The 17,070-nt window shown below is 40.8% G+C and overlaps 1 protein-coding gene across 5 annotated transcripts in view; it reads right to left on the bottom strand.

Moving 5' to 3' along the window:
* NFIA (nuclear factor I A) overlaps positions 1–17,070 on the bottom strand; it is a 384,448-nt gene that overhangs the window by 111,504 nt on the left and 255,874 nt on the right. For all 5 annotated transcript variants that reach the window (XM_017961996.3, XM_017962000.3, XM_017961995.3 and 2 more), the window contains one exon: positions 1,453–1,570. In XM_017961996.3, coding sequence (XP_017817485.1) covers positions 1,453–1,570 — 118 coding nt within the window. The remainder of the gene's footprint in view (positions 1–1,452; positions 1,571–17,070) is intronic.

Genomic DNA, 17,070 nt, shown 5'->3' with positions numbered 1-17,070 from the left:
CATAAACTTTTAAATTAATCACTGCCTACAAGCATTTGCAAAGCTTTTTCATGTTGACTGAGTGCAGTTACACACAATGTCTCTTCCATCAGCAAACATTCGAAATCCTCAAAATGTATTAACGCCCGAATGTATTCACAATCTCTTTCTTCTATTATAAATAGACTTTGGATGTGTGACTTTTTTGTCCCCCTGAGGAGCTGATACTACAGAGAACTAAAGGGAACATTTAAACAACATGAACGACGACGGTAGGATTTGGTAGTTATACTAAGGGAATACCTGTTTCTTTAACTGTCTTCAAGGTATTAGTGATGACTAAGTTGATTTTTTTTGAAAGTAGTGATGTTTAAAATATATAAAGGCAAGGTAAGAACGAGTGTGCACCAAGGAAAGTTTCTACAATTTGGGCATTGTTTTAAATCATAAGACTCAGGTACTTGCTTTAGGAGGAATATGCCTTTGTCAGACATTTTTCTGCAAAGTGTACAAACATTAAAGATCGTTCTGCACCATTCTATTCTTTGTTGTCACAGTCCAGTGCTAAAGCCAATTTGTAAAAGAATACTGTGGGTTTAATGCCTAATCCCTTTCCCTCTGGTACAGGTTATCTAGAGACAACACAATCTTGCAAAAATGTTTCATTTTGATTTTGGCTTTGTGACTTTAAGGACAGCAACAACCCCAGAAACGTTATCAGGTTACACTACTCTAGCTTTACTGTTTTTAAGGTCTCTCAATACAATGGCATCTGTAGTCTGGCCCCATCCTCACTTGAGGTCATGCAAGTGACTGCTTCCATTTGTATAATCTCACACCAGGATATCAAATGGGTTTCATCTTTTAGGGCAACTCCAGTAAACTGGATATTGAGAGCTCTGGGGTCTCAGTGGGAAAAGAGCTGGCACTGAGCTGTAATGTCTGCTGTGGGCATGACACTGGGACTGTCACCAGTGTTCACTTCCTGCCAAACAAGCCAAAACATATGCCCTTTGCTGCAGTCCAGCCTTGTCCTTCATTTCCTGAGAACATGTTATGTTCATCATCCATCCTTCCTCCATGCCTCTGCTCATTTTTCACCCCACCCAGAATTCCATTCCTTTTCCTTTCGATCTCACCAACCCTAACCAACATTTAGAGCTGGAACCATGGTATTCTTTTTGGATAAAGCTCTCTTTAACTATTTTTAGCCTGTGTCACACAATTTAGCTCAGTTTTTTACTGTGTTTGTGTGTGTGTGTGTGTGTGTACGTGTGTGTGTGTATTTAACCTTGCTACATGCATATTTGCTTTATCTCCCCAACGAGACCGACAGTCTGTTGGGGCTGAACCCACTACTTTGGTATCTTCTATTACTAAAGGCGCATTGCTAAATGCATAGCGGGCCCAGAGTTAAAATCAAGGTGTGCAACCATGTAGCATAACTTCTTTAAGAGCTGCCAATCAAATTACCTCGTAGAGGATGTGCTGGGTAAAGACCTCCTCATTGCTCCTGGACTCATGCTGTAGTATGAAGAACTTTCCAAATCTGAGAGAGAAAAATTTGGGCCAGTTCCTGCAGCTATTGGTGCTAGAATTAAGAAAACAAACAAAAACCAGTTAAATTCTGTGGATATAAAATCAATGACAGCATACTTCAGTGTTGCATTTAGCACATTTTTTTTTGCATTTGTATGGTAAGCTAATCGAAAATAATCAGTAATAAACTGACTCCAAAGGAATACTGACTAAAAATAGTCTATACGGGAAAGGCATATTTTTTCTAATATATTTTTCATCTTTTCTCTTTATGTAATAGTAAATTGTCACCGAGGTTGCAACATTCTTGGATGCTTTTAACAAAAATACTTCCCCCACATTTTGGTCTTAAACTTTTCTGGAGTGAACAGCCAAAACACTCCTTAGGCTTGTCTAACTTTATCTGATCCTGATAGCTTCTACTCATCTGTATTTTGGAATTCTGTTTTGAACTTCGGTGAGAACAAAGTCATCTTTCTAAGCTGCCCATTCTCAGTTTCTTCTAATATGAAATGTGTGGTTTCTCTTTACTCTGAATCACCTCTCCACCTTGCATACATCTTAACTGAATATTTGCCCAACCTTGTAGTTTAAGGCAGGCCCATAGTTTTTATGAATAAAGTTCTACTGGAGCAGAGCCATGGCCTTTCATTTCTACATTGTCTATGGCTGCTGCCCCACTACACCATCAGAGACAAGTAGCTGCAACAGAGACCATATGGCCCGCAAAGCCTAACATATTTATCAGCTGGCCTTTTATAAAAGAATTTTCTGATCTTTGATTTAATTTTGATTATTTGTGATTTTCAGAAATGACTCTTGTGTGAGACTGATTCCTTGTATTTTCTATCTTTCAGCCTGGATACCTTTTTGACAGTAGATTAATAAATGTTTTCCAATGGACAAATAACAAGTACCAATTTTATCAAACAACTCCATAAAATTAGTGGTGTAAATTGTTAGTGCAAATCATCTTTCTGAAAGATTACGTAAAAGCAGGAAAAACAGATACTATATGGAGGCACTGGTTTGAGAGCTAAGCCCACATAATTTGATACTGGAATAAATAAATTACAGGTTAGTATCCATCAGAAGAAATAATAATAAGGGTCATCATGAACCAGAGACATTTATTCATCCAATGGATGCTTACTGAGAGCCTGCGACTGCCAAGAACTATGCTGAGTGAGGAAGGCACTCAGATGAAAGACGTGGTCCCTACCACTAAACGGAAAGGAAAGTCTGACAGATTAATTTTTTAAAAGTCTGAGAAGTCATTTGATAGGACTACAGGCGCTCAACTTACAATGAGGCTATGCCCTGATAAACTCATCGTAAGTTAAAAATATCATCAGTTGAAAATGCAGTTAATACTCCTATTTTATAACGAAGTGTTGAATATCTCATGTAACTGATTGAATATTGTACTGAACGTGAAAAACAGAGTAACTGTATGGTTACTTGAAGTATGATTTCTACTGAACACACGTCAGTTTCCCACCATCGTAAAGCTGAAAATTTTAAGTGGAATCATTGTAAATGGGGGACCATCTGCATTCCTAAATTGAAGTGGCTGCAAAGAAGGGGGTTATTTAACCCAACCTGGGGATAAGAAGTTCAAGGAATGGCCTCAGAAAATGTGAAGCCTGGAAACAATGTTAAAAGGACAAGGAGGAATTATGCAACTGAAAGGGATGGAGGACTTCTAGGCAGAGGAAATAGCATCAAGGTAAGACAGCAGAAAATGTTTACTGGATTTCTGAGAGCTTGGTATGACGACATAGTGTAGAATACACGGGAAAGAGGAAGGATGGTTAAGGTCAGATTATGAAGGATCTGGTAGGTTTTTCTTTCTTTTTTTTTAAGAGACAAGAGCTCACTTTGTCACACAGGCTAAGTGCAGATGCAGAGGTGTGATCAAAACTTACTGTAGCCTTCAGCTCCTGGGCTCAAGCAATCTTCCTGCCTCAGCCTCCCGAATAGCTGGGACCACAGGTGTGCTACATCACACCCAACTAATTTTTAAAAAGTTTCTTTGGTAGAGATGGGGTCTTACCATACTGCCCAGACTGATATTGAACTTCTAGTCTAAAGTAATCCTCCTGCCTTTGCCTCCCAAAGCACTGGTATTACAAGCATGAGCCAACATGTGCCCGGTGGGATCTGGCAGGTTTCTTTAAGGAACATAAATTTGAATTCAGCAGATTGCCAAGTTTACAAGCTATTAAAACATTTACCTTACCCCACTATAACTGGAGATTATATTGTCAGCATCTAATATAGTCCCTGACACCAGGAGGCAGTCAGTAAACACTAGTCAATGGAACGGGTTGCTGCATTGAGTTATATTCAATAGTGAAAGAAGAACCAGCAAAGTACGGGAATGCTATCACCAAATTTGCATTTATCACCTAGAAAGATCCATCTGTCATGAGGGTAGGCATGGAGAGGAAAGGGTGGGGGGCGCTTGAAGAATATAATCGGCAAACCAGAGAGTCCACTGGGACATTTGTGCAAGGTATAGTGGGGATGGGGTCTAAACTCAAAGGATGGAAAGGAGGAGCCTGATATAAGTTATTCAGGAGTACTGAATGGCTGGGCACATGTGTGGTGGCTCACACCTGTAATCACAGCACTTTGGGAAGCTGAGGTGGGAGGATTGCTTAAGACCAAAAGTTCCAGACCAGCCTGAGCAACATAGTAAGACTGTGTCTCCACACACACAAAATTATTTTTAATTAAATTAGCTAGGTGTAGTGACACGTGCCTGTAGTCCCAGCTACTTAGGAGGCTGAGGCGGGAGGATCACTTGAGCCCAGGAGTTTGAGGCTGCAGTTAACTATGATTATGCCACGACAACTCCAGCCTGGGCAATGGAGTGAGACCCCATCTCGAATAAAAATCTTGGAAAACAAATAAATAAAAAGAAGACATGCTGACTTCTTGACTGTTGTAATAATGGGAACAGGGGAGTTTGGGATGACTCCCAGGATCAGCACTTGAGAAACCAGGTGAATTGAGATGCCATAATGGAACTATGGAATCAAGAGACGGTATGAGGGAATGTAAGAATTTCTAAGAAAAAACAGTTATTTGATTAATAGCAATGAATAAACCCTAATCACAACTGTCGGTATATAAAAACGGTCACTGCTAAAAAAATGGAAGACTGAAATTCACATCTACTTTCTGAAATTCAAACACATCTCTCAGTAACAGGCTCTAAGGGAGGAAGAGCCTTTCGTTTAAAAAAAATGGTGAGGCTTGACAATAAGTGTAAACAGGGTTCTAATTAATAATGCTGACCGTCATCCCCTAATTTGCTTTTTATATTAAATTTATTTGCATAATTTCCCCTTTAATTTCATGATATTTTCAGTATGAAATAGGCCGTGGAGGAGAGGCGAGGGAGATTACTCAAAGATGAGCCTAGATCACTCACCCTCGCTCCCAGCAGGCTGACATACGGTAGGTACTTAATGCTTTGTGCCTTCCTGGAGATTAGAGAGCCACGCCTCTCATTAGCTGAAGAAGAATTATAAGGCTAATCAGTGTCATAGGTCTGGATTTAGATGTTTTTCACAAATGTCAAAAGGGAGATGAGGCCTCAACTGGGTGGAGAAGTTGTTTCATTCTTGAGCATGGCGGACACTGTCTGGCCCTCACTCCCTTGCTTTTGGAAGGAGAGGAACACAGAGCAAAGTGTGAACGTGAGGGACTGGATCAGACAGAGAGAAGAAGAGGCCCCCTAGCTCATGGTGAACATCCAGATGCACTTATATTTAATACTTTATTTTATTTTATTTTTTTTTGAGACGGAGTCTCGCTCTGCCGCCCAGGCTGGAGTGCAGTGGCCAGATCTCAGCTCACTGCAAGCTCCGCCTCCCGGGTTCACGCCATTCTCCTGCCTCAGCCTCCCGAGTAGCTGGGACTACAGGCGCCCGCCATCTCGCCCGGCTAGTTTTTTGTATTTTTTAGTAGAGACGGGGTTTCACCGTGTTCGCCAGGATGGTCTTGATCTCCTGACCTCGTGATCCACCCGTCTCGGCCTCCCAAAGTGCTGGGATTACAGGCTTGAGCCACCGCGCCCTGCCATATTTAATACTTTATCTATCCTAGAAAAACGTATTTTGTCTTATCTTTTTTAAACGTCAAGAGAGCCAGAATAGGGGAAGAAAAAAAAAGCCTGTGTAAACATGGTGTGCCCACCTTCCAGATATTAAAAAATAATTAAGTCCACATAAATGGGCTTAGCTTGGCCATATATATACTTCCTGTGAACCACTTAAGTATACTGTAATTGTAATGTGGCAAATGGCACCAGGTGGCCTGGCACTTCCCAAAAGTGTCTATCTGACTTCTGATGAGCAACTTGAGAGCTTGGCAAACTGGTTATGCGTGTCTTAAAACATCACTAAGTTTCTGAAATGAGAATGGGTTTCACAACCTGAGTTAAATAATCCTAGTAATTCACAGACCCAAACTCTGCCTTCTTCAAGAGTCTTATTAAGGAACATCCCCCTGCGACTGCCTGTAGGTATGAATCACATGGACAGCTGGCTTATCGGGTTGGATTCTGACTCAGTGACACTGTCACAGCCAAAGAGAAAGCTTCGCACCTGAGGGGAGCAGTCCCTGTCAAAGTATCCCTGCAATGGGTTGGGTATTCTCAGTATCTCTAATCTGGAGAACAGAAAGAGCTTTTGACAGGTCATGAAGAACTCAAGAGGTGGGCTTTAGGCAGGCCTTTTGGAGCACCCATCATGCCACGTTTTGATAAGCACTTTATTTACTGTACTTAATTTCATTCTCAAACTTAAAAATGCATTTTCTAGATAAGGAGAACGAAGGCTTGGAGTGAGATTAAATAACTTGTCCTCGATTACAGAAAGACAAAAAGAGAGAGTCAGGGTTAAAATGTAAGGATGCTGACCTCAAAACCTGGGCTTTTCTTACTGCACCACACTGACTCCCACATATAGTATTTGCCTTAAACTTGAAATAATAAAAAGGTACACAGTGTCTCTGTCCCCAAAAGGTTTACAACCTAAGTGGTATACTAAAATAATACCTTAATATCTAATGCAATGCCGAACATGCTAAATTTCATAGGAAAAATGTTCTGAATGTGCTAGGAAAGTTCAAAGGAGTCATAGATCCCATTGGCTTGTGAGATCAGAAAAAGGTTTGATTCCAGGAAGAGTGGGCACTTAAACTGAGCCTTTAAGGATGGTTCAGATTTAAAGAGGCACAGGAGACAGGAAAGGCTTTCTTGGCAAAGGACAAAGTATGTGCATAAGTTTGGAGATAAGAAGTAAAGTGGGCTGGGCGCAGTGGCTCACACCTGTAATCCCAGCACTTTGGGAGGCCGGGGCAGGTGGATCACAAGGTCAGGAGATTGAGACCGTCCTGGCTAACATGGTGAAACTCCGTCTCTACTAAAAATACAAAAAATAAGCCAGGCATGGTAGTGGGCACCTGTAGTCCCAGCTACCTGGGAGGCTGAGGCAGGAGAATGGTGTGAAGCCGGGAGGTGGGGCTTGCAGTGAACCAAGATCGCACCACTGCACTCCAGCCTGGGAGACAGAGCAAGACTCCGTCTCAAAAAAAAACCAACAAAAAACAAAAAAAAATTAGTAAAGTGAGTGATCTGTGGGATCCAGGACAGTTTCTGAATAGGGAAGTAATAAGATCACTGCAGACCTGGGAACATTCATAAGGCAACTGATATGGTTTGGCTCTGTGTCCCCACCCAAATCTCTCCTTGAATTGTAATTTCCACATGTCAAGGGTGGGACCAGGTGGAGATATTGAATCATGGGGGCAATTTCCCCCATGCTGTTCTCGTGACAGTGAGTGAGTTCCCACGAGATCTCATCGTTCTATAAGGGGCTTCCCCCTTTACTCGGGACCCATTCTCTCCTGCTGCCCTGTGAAGAGGTGCCTTCTGCCATGATTATAAGTTTCCTGAGACCTTCCCAGCCATGTAGAACTGTGAGTCAATTAAACCTCTTTTGTTTACAAATTACCCAGTCTCGGGTACTTCTTCATAGCAGCAGGAGAACAGACTAACACAGAAACCATATTCAGAATGCTTGGAAGGGGGCTAAGATTCTGGAGATGGAAAAATCACAAGATTGATTCAAGTGTCCCAGCAGAAGGGAATGGAGGCCAAGACTCTGCTGTTGGGAAAGAAAATATAATTTTTACAATGGATATTTGACAACTCCTCCAGGAGAGCAAACAGGTCTAAAAGACCTGTTCCAAACTGTGCACTTGAAAGGGCATAAATAAATGATCATATTCTTCTAATAAATATAAAACATCAGTAAGATATATGTAACGCAGTATACTTTTTAACTAATAATGGCATTAAGTCCTTCTTTTGAAAAATTAAGAAACTAATAAAAGTTGTGGAGGGTTAAATGATTTGTCCAATGTCACATAAATTCTGGCCTACCCAGGTTATCACATTGGGTTTCTGAAGTTAAAGACTAACTACCTTCTGGTGTGCTACAGAAATGATGCAGCCACTGCCAATCAAATGTGGAGATGTTAGGGCAGGACTGGACCAAGCACAGCACTGCCTCTCTGTTCCATTTATTGTGAAATCCAGTTTTGCTCCATTTGTAATTGACTCTAGGCTTTATCATTCTTTGTCTCATATGTAACATTTTCTCCCTATCTAGGTTGAGATGCATTTTGAAGGTTATAAAGAGATATCATGGGGCATAAAAAACACTAGTCTAGGATGGGGAGAGATTGTCTAGATTCCCAGTCCTGCCAATAACCACCTGTTTACTTGATTAAGTTGCTGAAACTCTTTGGGCCCCATAATTCTAATAATAATTATGGCAAAAATGAACTGCCACCACCACCACTAACCACTGCTGCCACCATCACCATCACGATTTATTAGGCATCATTTATGAACCAGAAGTTGGGCTAAGGGTTTTAAGCACATCATCCCATTTACTCCTCACCACAAGTCCCCAACTTTTTGGCACCAGGGACCGGTTTCATAGAAAACAATGTTGCCAGGGATCAGAGTAGGGGGGTGATTTCGGAGTGAAACCGTTCCCCCTCAGATCATCAGGCATTAGACTCTCATAAGGAGCCGGCAGCCTAGATCCTTCGCATGTGCAGTTCACAATAGGGTTTGCATTCCTATGAGAATCTAACACTACCACTGATCTGACAGGAGGCGGAGCTCAGGGAGTAGTGCTCACTCACCGGCCGCTCCCCTCCTGCTGTGCAGTCCGGTTTCTAACAGGCCACTGACTGGTACTAGTCTGCAGCCTGAGCGCTGGGGAATCCCGATCCTCACCATACCACCAGGAAGGAACTGAGGCACAAAGAGGTTGAATAACTCTCCCAGGTCATGAACTCAGAGGTAATACACATGACCTTTAATCCTACAGATCCTAGAGCTCCCTTTGACCACAGTTTTGTGTACACAGTTGATCATCAATAAATATGCTTTGAATTAAGGAGAGTGAATAATTACCCTCCCTATTTGCCCCCTCTAAACTTTAAACAATACCAAATGAAACTCAGAATTCTATAAATACATATACATCGTGTGGAGGGGCTCCCCAATTTTCTTAAGTAGTATTGTAATGAATGAATCTGAAGTATTTTGCTCTATCGAGGAGTTTTTCTCAAAAGGTTAACTTTTGGAAATTGTCTCTTCAGATATTATTTCCAACTCATTCATTCTCTACCCCCGCCTCTTTCCTGTCCTAAGTAGAATGTAGTCTTTGTGTCATTTCTTAATAAATGGTTTGCTATTAAGGAATCATTATAATAATGTAGGCTACTGGAAGAAAGGGGTTATTTTAGTAGCCAACCCTCTTAATGACCTGCTCTTCTGTACACATTAGTAGTTGGATAAGGTTGTGGTTATTGAACTTCTGCCATCCACCAGAGACAAGCTGCTCAGGCTTGCATTGTTGGAAAGAGAGGATGATGGAAAAAATTTCTATACAAATTTTTGAGCTACTCTGCCTGAGAGAGTACAGTGTGCTAAGTTTCCAACTTGTTCAACAGAAGCCAGCAGGGAGCATTAACGAAATGACTAGTTTGTCCAACCTACGGTTAATAGTACATATCCTCGGAGAGGCTGTATTCAGTGGAATTCAACAATATTTATGGGGCACTTTTAGTGAGCCAGGCATCATTTCAGACGCTTGAGAAACATCAGTGGACAAGATACAAAAAACCCCTGCCCTTGTGGGGCTTACATTTCAGAGACTGACCATTATTGTCCCTTCTTCGAATTTGTATGGCCACTGAGGAATATGAAAGAACGGCAACAACTCAATTTCCAACTTATAACTATGAAAAAATGGAGATACATTTTTCTTCTGATTACATGATCTAAAACACTCAGTGAGACTTTGGGAACTTGTACTTTAAGACTGGGGGGAAAAAGTCCAATAGCAGCACACAGTTCTATGGACCCAGCACAATTTAGTGTTGTTTTGCATTCCAGTGGCAAAGATCTTGTAAGAAAGTTCATGTCACTGGCACAAAGGGACTGAACATGGGAAAATACTTGTTCTTCTTTCTCTCAAAGGCACAGTTGTAAAACGCACAATGCTATGAAAACTCAAGCAAATCTGGAATCATCGTTAAAGGGAATTAACTTGGAAAGTAATTTATGGCAAGAAAATTCAACTCCTTTGTTATCTCCCTTTTACCGTAATATGCTTCCTGAACACTGCCTATGAGAAAGGGCTTTTAGAAAGAAAAAAAAATAAGTATAGTAAAAATTAACTCATTTTATCAATTTGTGCTCTCTGCCAGAGTTTCCTGACTGTGGCTACGAGAGGCTGTAAAACTGATGAATTTGCATGGAAAAAGAAACCAGTGTAAGTAATTTGTGTAAGAGGTAACACGAACATAGACTGCTATAATTCAGACGCCCTGCAGATAGCAGACTGCTGCAGTGTGAGCAGTTATGGGTTAGAAAAATGACCACACTGCAGTCAGTCTGACTTGAATGGAAATCAATCATAAAGGTACTTTCTCTGCAGCTTCTACGCCACAGTCTTCAGCAACTCCTTTGCCAAGCAGATTTCTGGTCTGTAAACCCTGTGCTGATCTCCTGTTTTCCACTTTTCCTTTCTAAAAGGTCTGACCAAATACAGGCTAAGAGTATGGTTTTCCAAACAGGAACATTAAAAAAAGGCATTGAACTAAAACAAGGATTTCCCTCTACGTGAAAATGAACTCGCCTGCTATTAAAAGATTTAACCAATGCTTTTTATGAAATGTAGTATTAGGTGCCAAAAGCCAGTAGAATATTTTTTAACCCCATGAAAGGCATCCGCTAACACAGACAGAGCCTTATTTTCACACATCCGTGTCTTGTGGACACATGTTAAGGAATACATATGTGGTGGCAGAAGGAGAAAAGGGAGGTGAATAGAGGAATTTTTATTTTTCAAAAAATCTTTCCGTTTCATTAAAATAGGAAAAATTCACCGATACATTTTCCCACCCCATTCCAAATCAGGAAGATAATTTATCTTTGACAGATAATTACTGTGAGTTTAATTGGTAAATTAAGTGTATTCAGGCATTTTATTGCCATAAAATAAGCTCAGTCTTAGATCTCAAGAAACTTAGATATGTACTCTACAGAGGAAAAGTCTGCCTCCTACTTATTTTTGTATTCTCCTCAGTACACAGTGCAGGGTGCTTCATATATTACACATATGCACCAAATGTTTACTGAGCTGAACTAAAATTACATGAGCTTGTTAATGAAAAATAGCTAAGAGCTAATATTTATTGAGCATTTATTACATGCCAGGCAATGTGCTAGGTATTTTACCTGACTCAACTCATTTAATCTTTGCATCATCCCTATGGAATATGTATTTATATTATTCTCATTTAGAAACGAGAAACTACACTGTGGGTTAAGTAACATGGTCAAATCACGCAACTAAGTAAGTGACAGAGGAAGGGCTTGAATGTAGACATTTCCTAGATATCTGTTCAGAGAAACAGGAGTGAAATCCACATTTCTAGTGCTGCTGTCTTTCCTTTGTCATCAGTTATGAGGGAGATAAATTCAACAAGTTTAAATGGAAGAATAATTATCGCCTACACTTATGTGGCAAAACTTCTATCTCATCATTCTCCTTCTCGCCTCTCTGCTTTTGCAGGTCTTAAACCTTACAAGCATCAGCAAGAGTTCCACTGGATGAAGGGCCCTGCCACCTGGTCTAACAGAGCAGTCCACAGAGGGGTTAGCAATGCTGACAGATCTGCATTAGTGCCTTCTGCCTTGGGGACCGAAATTGATTTTCTGCATTTTAGAGTATCATCATATCTTAGCTTTTGGTTGAGGTCAAATGTGGTACCCATTTAATATCTGATACAGCCTCAGTCATGGGATTAAGTCTTCTCTGACAGGGGCGGGATTTGATGGCCTAAGAGGTCTTTTCCCCACAGTGATCTATAAACCAGGGAAAGGCTAAGCTAAACATAAGCCCCACAACCAATAGCGCACTGGGGCTACTTGACCATTATCTGTTAGGAAACCAAACTGTATCAACAGTGTCCTATCCCAACAATTGACTAATCCAGCTGTCTAAAAAGTAAATAGTTTTCAATATTTCCACCAACAACTTCCATTTTTTTTCTCCGCCACCTAGTGAAAAATCCTGGGTATTAACATGTACTCATATTAACCACAGACTGGATTAGCTCAGTTCCAGCATTCGACCTACGTGAGGTTTTGCTGAATGTGGACTCTACCGGCCCCATTCTAGCCACGCTAAGATGGTCAATACCAACAGCCCTTCTAATCGGCAAGAGTTAGCTATGATAATGTACTCCAGCCAAATCTCAATAATATTTGTGGCCCTACTGCAGGGTAATACAGGATTTCTCCTAAGCTTCTGGAAGTCACAAAAACCCCTTTTAGTTTTTCCGTGTTACTACTGGATATGAATATCCACCATGAAAAAGTTGAGGCTTATGAGTGCATAAATAAAGGTTTATTAAAAAGCACATTATTAGCTGGGCACACTGGCTCATGCCTGTAATCCAGGCACTTTGGGAGGCCAAGGCAGGCGGATCTCTTGAGCCCGGGAGTTTGAGACAAGCCTGGGCAACATGGTAAAACCCTATCTCTGCAAAAAATACAAAAATAGTTGGGTGTGGCAACGCGTGCCTGTGGTCCCAGCTACTGGGAAGGCTGAGGTGGGAGGATCCCCGGGGCCTGGGAGGCGGAGGTTGTAGGGAGCCATGATTGTGTCACCACACTTCAGCCTGGACAACAGAGTGAGACTTTGTCTCAAGAAAACCCAAACAAACCACATTGTCAGTAATGACCTGTAGCATGCTTCTGCCATTCATAGGGAATTTTGACTCATAATATGAGTGAAAGCAAAATTTAAAAATACTGTAAAACTAAGTACGACTTTTCAGAATGCTGGTACAGATAACCCAGGTGTGGTCTGCCACTTAAAAAGTTGCTAATGTGTCAGTGTTAGATTGAGAATTTTAAAAGATTCTGCTATCCATGAGATATCCTAGGAGAACAATTTCTAGAATAATGCAGAAACACAGGCTCTGGCTGAAAATCTGAGGAATAAGAGTTTTCTCGTTTCCTAAAACAGAGGAATGAGGTCTAATACTGGCATGCTCTTACTCTATTGGAATTACTCACTCCGTAAGGGTCACCAGAGTGGTGCTTCTCATAAATTGGTTGTTAGAACATGAATTCTAAAATTGGCCCTTCTTAATTTATACACGCGCACACACATGCATTTTCAATACATTTACTGATAGTGGTCAGCTCCAAGATTGGCTCTGAGCACACAGTGAACAAAGATCGGGGCTGAGGCTCTGTTCAGTAACTGTGGTGGTTATCACTGCTGAGCATCTACTCTGTGGCGGACGCTAGGCTATCTGTCACTTAACCCTCATTACACTCCTGAGACGTATTCCTATTTCCAGTACTTGGACTTAGGCTCGGCACACAGTTAGGACTTCATGAACATTTGCTAAATGAATAAATGATTGTAACCTAGAAGAAAACACAGCCAAGAGGGGTTAAATATTGCCCAAAGTTGAGAAGTTGAAAAGCTCAATTCCCCAACTCTATATCCTGTACTGTTTTACAATACCATGCTGCCATCTTGAATATAGGTTTTATACTTGACACATAGGAAGCATAACTGATGAATGACCTAGAAATAGATGAACATACGAATAGAGACCATGACAACACATTAGTATGTACATCAAGGTGTATGTTGTGCTCCTCCCCAGTTCAAATCTTTATAAGAAGAGAATTCATAGTCTGGTAAATTTAGCAGAAGCTTCAGCTGAGAACAGAGATCAAAAGGGCCCCAAATTCTGCCATGAGAACTCTCACTGCCAGCTCTAACCAGGAAGACTGTAGGAGTACATGCATGTAAGAGAAAGGACTAGACCTTCATGCAGAGCATTGACTGAAGGATACACTAATGTCATAAGCTTATTCCTGCCATAGTTCTAATTTCAACAGCTCAGTGGTCCATCACTACTGCCAGAGCACATATCGAACACAAGGTATATACACCTTTTAATTTGTAGGGCTGAGTCAGCTGAGGACAGAGTGAGCCTAAGGGTGGGGACACTCTCACCTTACATGGCTTTATTAGGTGAGCAGGGTGGGATATGAAAAATCAAGCTTGGCCACCCATACTGTGAGCTAGGATTCCGAAGAAAGGGTAGTTTGATGAAAATTTCTATGACTGTCAGTACATTGCACTTGCTGCCAGCTTTACTACCCAAATATTCACCCCAAATATGTCAAGAAAATTAAAAGGAAAAAAATCACACAACAAAACATCCTCCTAAACTAATTCAATTTCAATATTTATTTTGAAAATTTATTGAATTATAGTAGAGGAAGCTGGCTAAATTAAGCCAGCCAGACTGTTATTTTTCTTCCTAAGAGTATGGCAATATTTATTATTTTACCTCTCTATGAGGGGTTGATTAAAACTAGAAAATGTAACATTTGCAAAGTCATAATATACTCCGAACAAGGTGGTTCAGATAGGGAAAATAAAAATATATAGGGGCCAATCAGAATTTTTTCTTCCAAAACTTAGATTTTCTTTAAAAACTACATTTGGAAATAGACATTATGATTTTTTTAAAGGGCCACCCACTCTTTTGTCTGCTCCACACTCTACCTTCACTATAGAAGAGGTGCCATTGACTTCTACAGATATAAAATGTGTGATGTTCATTTTGAAATTACTAGTAGAGCCTGCTATTGACCATCTAATTATGCCGAGTTCCATTTATAAACATAGCTAACCACCAAGTTTATGGAGACTTTTTGTGCTGCTTTAATAGGATATTGATCGAGCACATAGTTTGAGTAGACTGCCATTGAATTGTGTAATGGCAAACAAAAGGCAAGGTCACAGCGACTGTTCATGCTAGGGCTGCAATCTATTTTTTATTATATTCTCTTTGTTTCTTCCTTTAATGCTCGAGCCCAAATGGTTTCTTTTGAAAGAAGATCTTGCTTAAGAATATAAGCTATTTTTAAAATTAATTTCCATGCAATGATCACAGCTATCGTGTTACTTAACACAGGAAAACCAACAGGCCATTCATTTAGAAAGAAAGTTTTAAATCTATCCCACTTTAATTAAGATCTAAAGTACTGCAAATGTTTAAATGGCACCCCAAATGACTCGGTGTCTGGAATTTCTTATCCTACACCCATTTCCTCATTAGTCCTTCTGAGCAAGAACATTTTGTATTTTCAAGTTTGGGCTTGTTCCTACCAGAGAGTTTCATTTTCTTATTGTGCCTTGTAGTGCAGTTCCCTCTGTCTTAGAAGTTCCACCATGTCAGGTTAGAGTACTGCCAATAGTTCTTACTAAATTACTGGCCTGAACATCTAAGCATCTGAATATGGGTACCTGAAGATGCAACAAGGACCTAGAGACTTCAAAAAGAACTTTAGAAAGGAACTGCAATTTGGATGTGAATGGCAATTCCTGTGTGAAAATACAGAGAGTTCACATTTCTAAGGCAGAAAACAGCCACTAGGGTGCCACCTCATGCCAGGCTGAGGCATATGTCTGGTTCCATTCACTCCTACTCTCCATTGACAAACAACTCAGGAATCCTGTAGTCGACCCAGCAGCTGAGCTTTGTGGCAGAGCCAGGACAATTCAGCTGCTGGATTTTAATAGATTCTGCAGCACTGCAACAGGAACCAAAAATCAGTCTGGGTAACTGAGAGTGGTTTTCACACCCAAAGACTCTAAGGCTGGCCACAGTGTACTGAGAATCCTGGCTTTTCAAAATTCCAGGGCCATGAAGTCATCCTTAGCCACGAAGTTTACTTAACCCTTGCAGCCGGCTTGGGTGTACAAACCGCCGCTAGAAAATTAGAGCCCACCAGGCCAGAGTCACAATGGCCTGTGTGTATTTGCGGTTTTCCTCTTTCCCAGTGAAGTAGTTAGGGTTTCGAAGTCACTCCACCAAGTTCAAGTAAAATAGAGTCAGCAATTTGGAAGGAAATGGGCAGAAGTAGTGGATTTTTCAGGAGAACTTTCTGGGTTCATACCAGGAGTGATATTTGACAGCCTTAGAGCTCATACTTTGAGGGAAACACTGGTGTAAAATAAACAAAAGAGTGGGTGCTGACAGAGAGAGCTATCTAAGCAGCATTATTTAGCAGCTAGCAGAGTGGGCTCTCTTTGTAGCAACTTCAAGGGAAAGAGACCAAGCTAAAAATGCCTTGAGAAGGCTTTGTTTGAAAATGCAGCATCATGTAAGAGCCATTTCAACAGATGGTTCTTGTCTCTTTCCTCATAGTATTATGCTAAAACAACTTTAGTGATTCTGAACCACATTGTTAACACTTGTAAAACCCCCTTCCCCAAAGCAGAGAATACTTCCCTCTCTCTCTCTCTGGCACAGCGTCTAGTGGTCTGTATTTTCCTCCTCCCCTGGAACAAGGCAATAAATAATTGAGCTACTTTCAGATGGTCCTACCACATGGGGGGGAAAGTAGCAAGAGAACAAATATAGACTTTCATACTATAGTACTTTCTTTGCCATGGAAGCAGAACTTTCCATTCTTGCCTTTCATAGTATTATGCTAAAACAACTTTAGTGATTCTGAACCACATTGTTAACATGGACTTCCATGGATGTTAATGAAAAAAAAAATATTAAAAGGTGGTGGGCGGGAGGCAAGGAGGAGAGGGGAGTTCATGGAAGACTGCAGCTTCAGTTGGCCAGCAGGAGTCCCTGATTCCAACAGCTTCATATATCTGATCAGTATAATTCAATGGGAAGCATCCTTGTTGCCTAACCCCTCACCTCTGAGTTTGTCAGGCTAAGCCAGCAGCTTTCTCTTGAGTTTCTCCACCATTGCCACCTCGGTAGTAACACTATTAAAAACAACACACTTAGCACACAGTTATTTCAGTGAATCTGCATGAGGAAATACTGAAAGAGCACCTCCCTCCTGTCTTACATTTAAAAGGAAGAAAATGAAAAACAATA

This window comes from Papio anubis, chromosome 1, assembly GCF_008728515.1.
Source record: "Papio anubis isolate 15944 chromosome 1, Panubis1.0, whole genome shotgun sequence".
NCBI classification, from domain to species: domain Eukaryota; kingdom Metazoa; phylum Chordata; class Mammalia; order Primates; family Cercopithecidae; genus Papio; species Papio anubis.
This window is presented reverse-complemented; position numbering and strand designations above follow the sequence as displayed.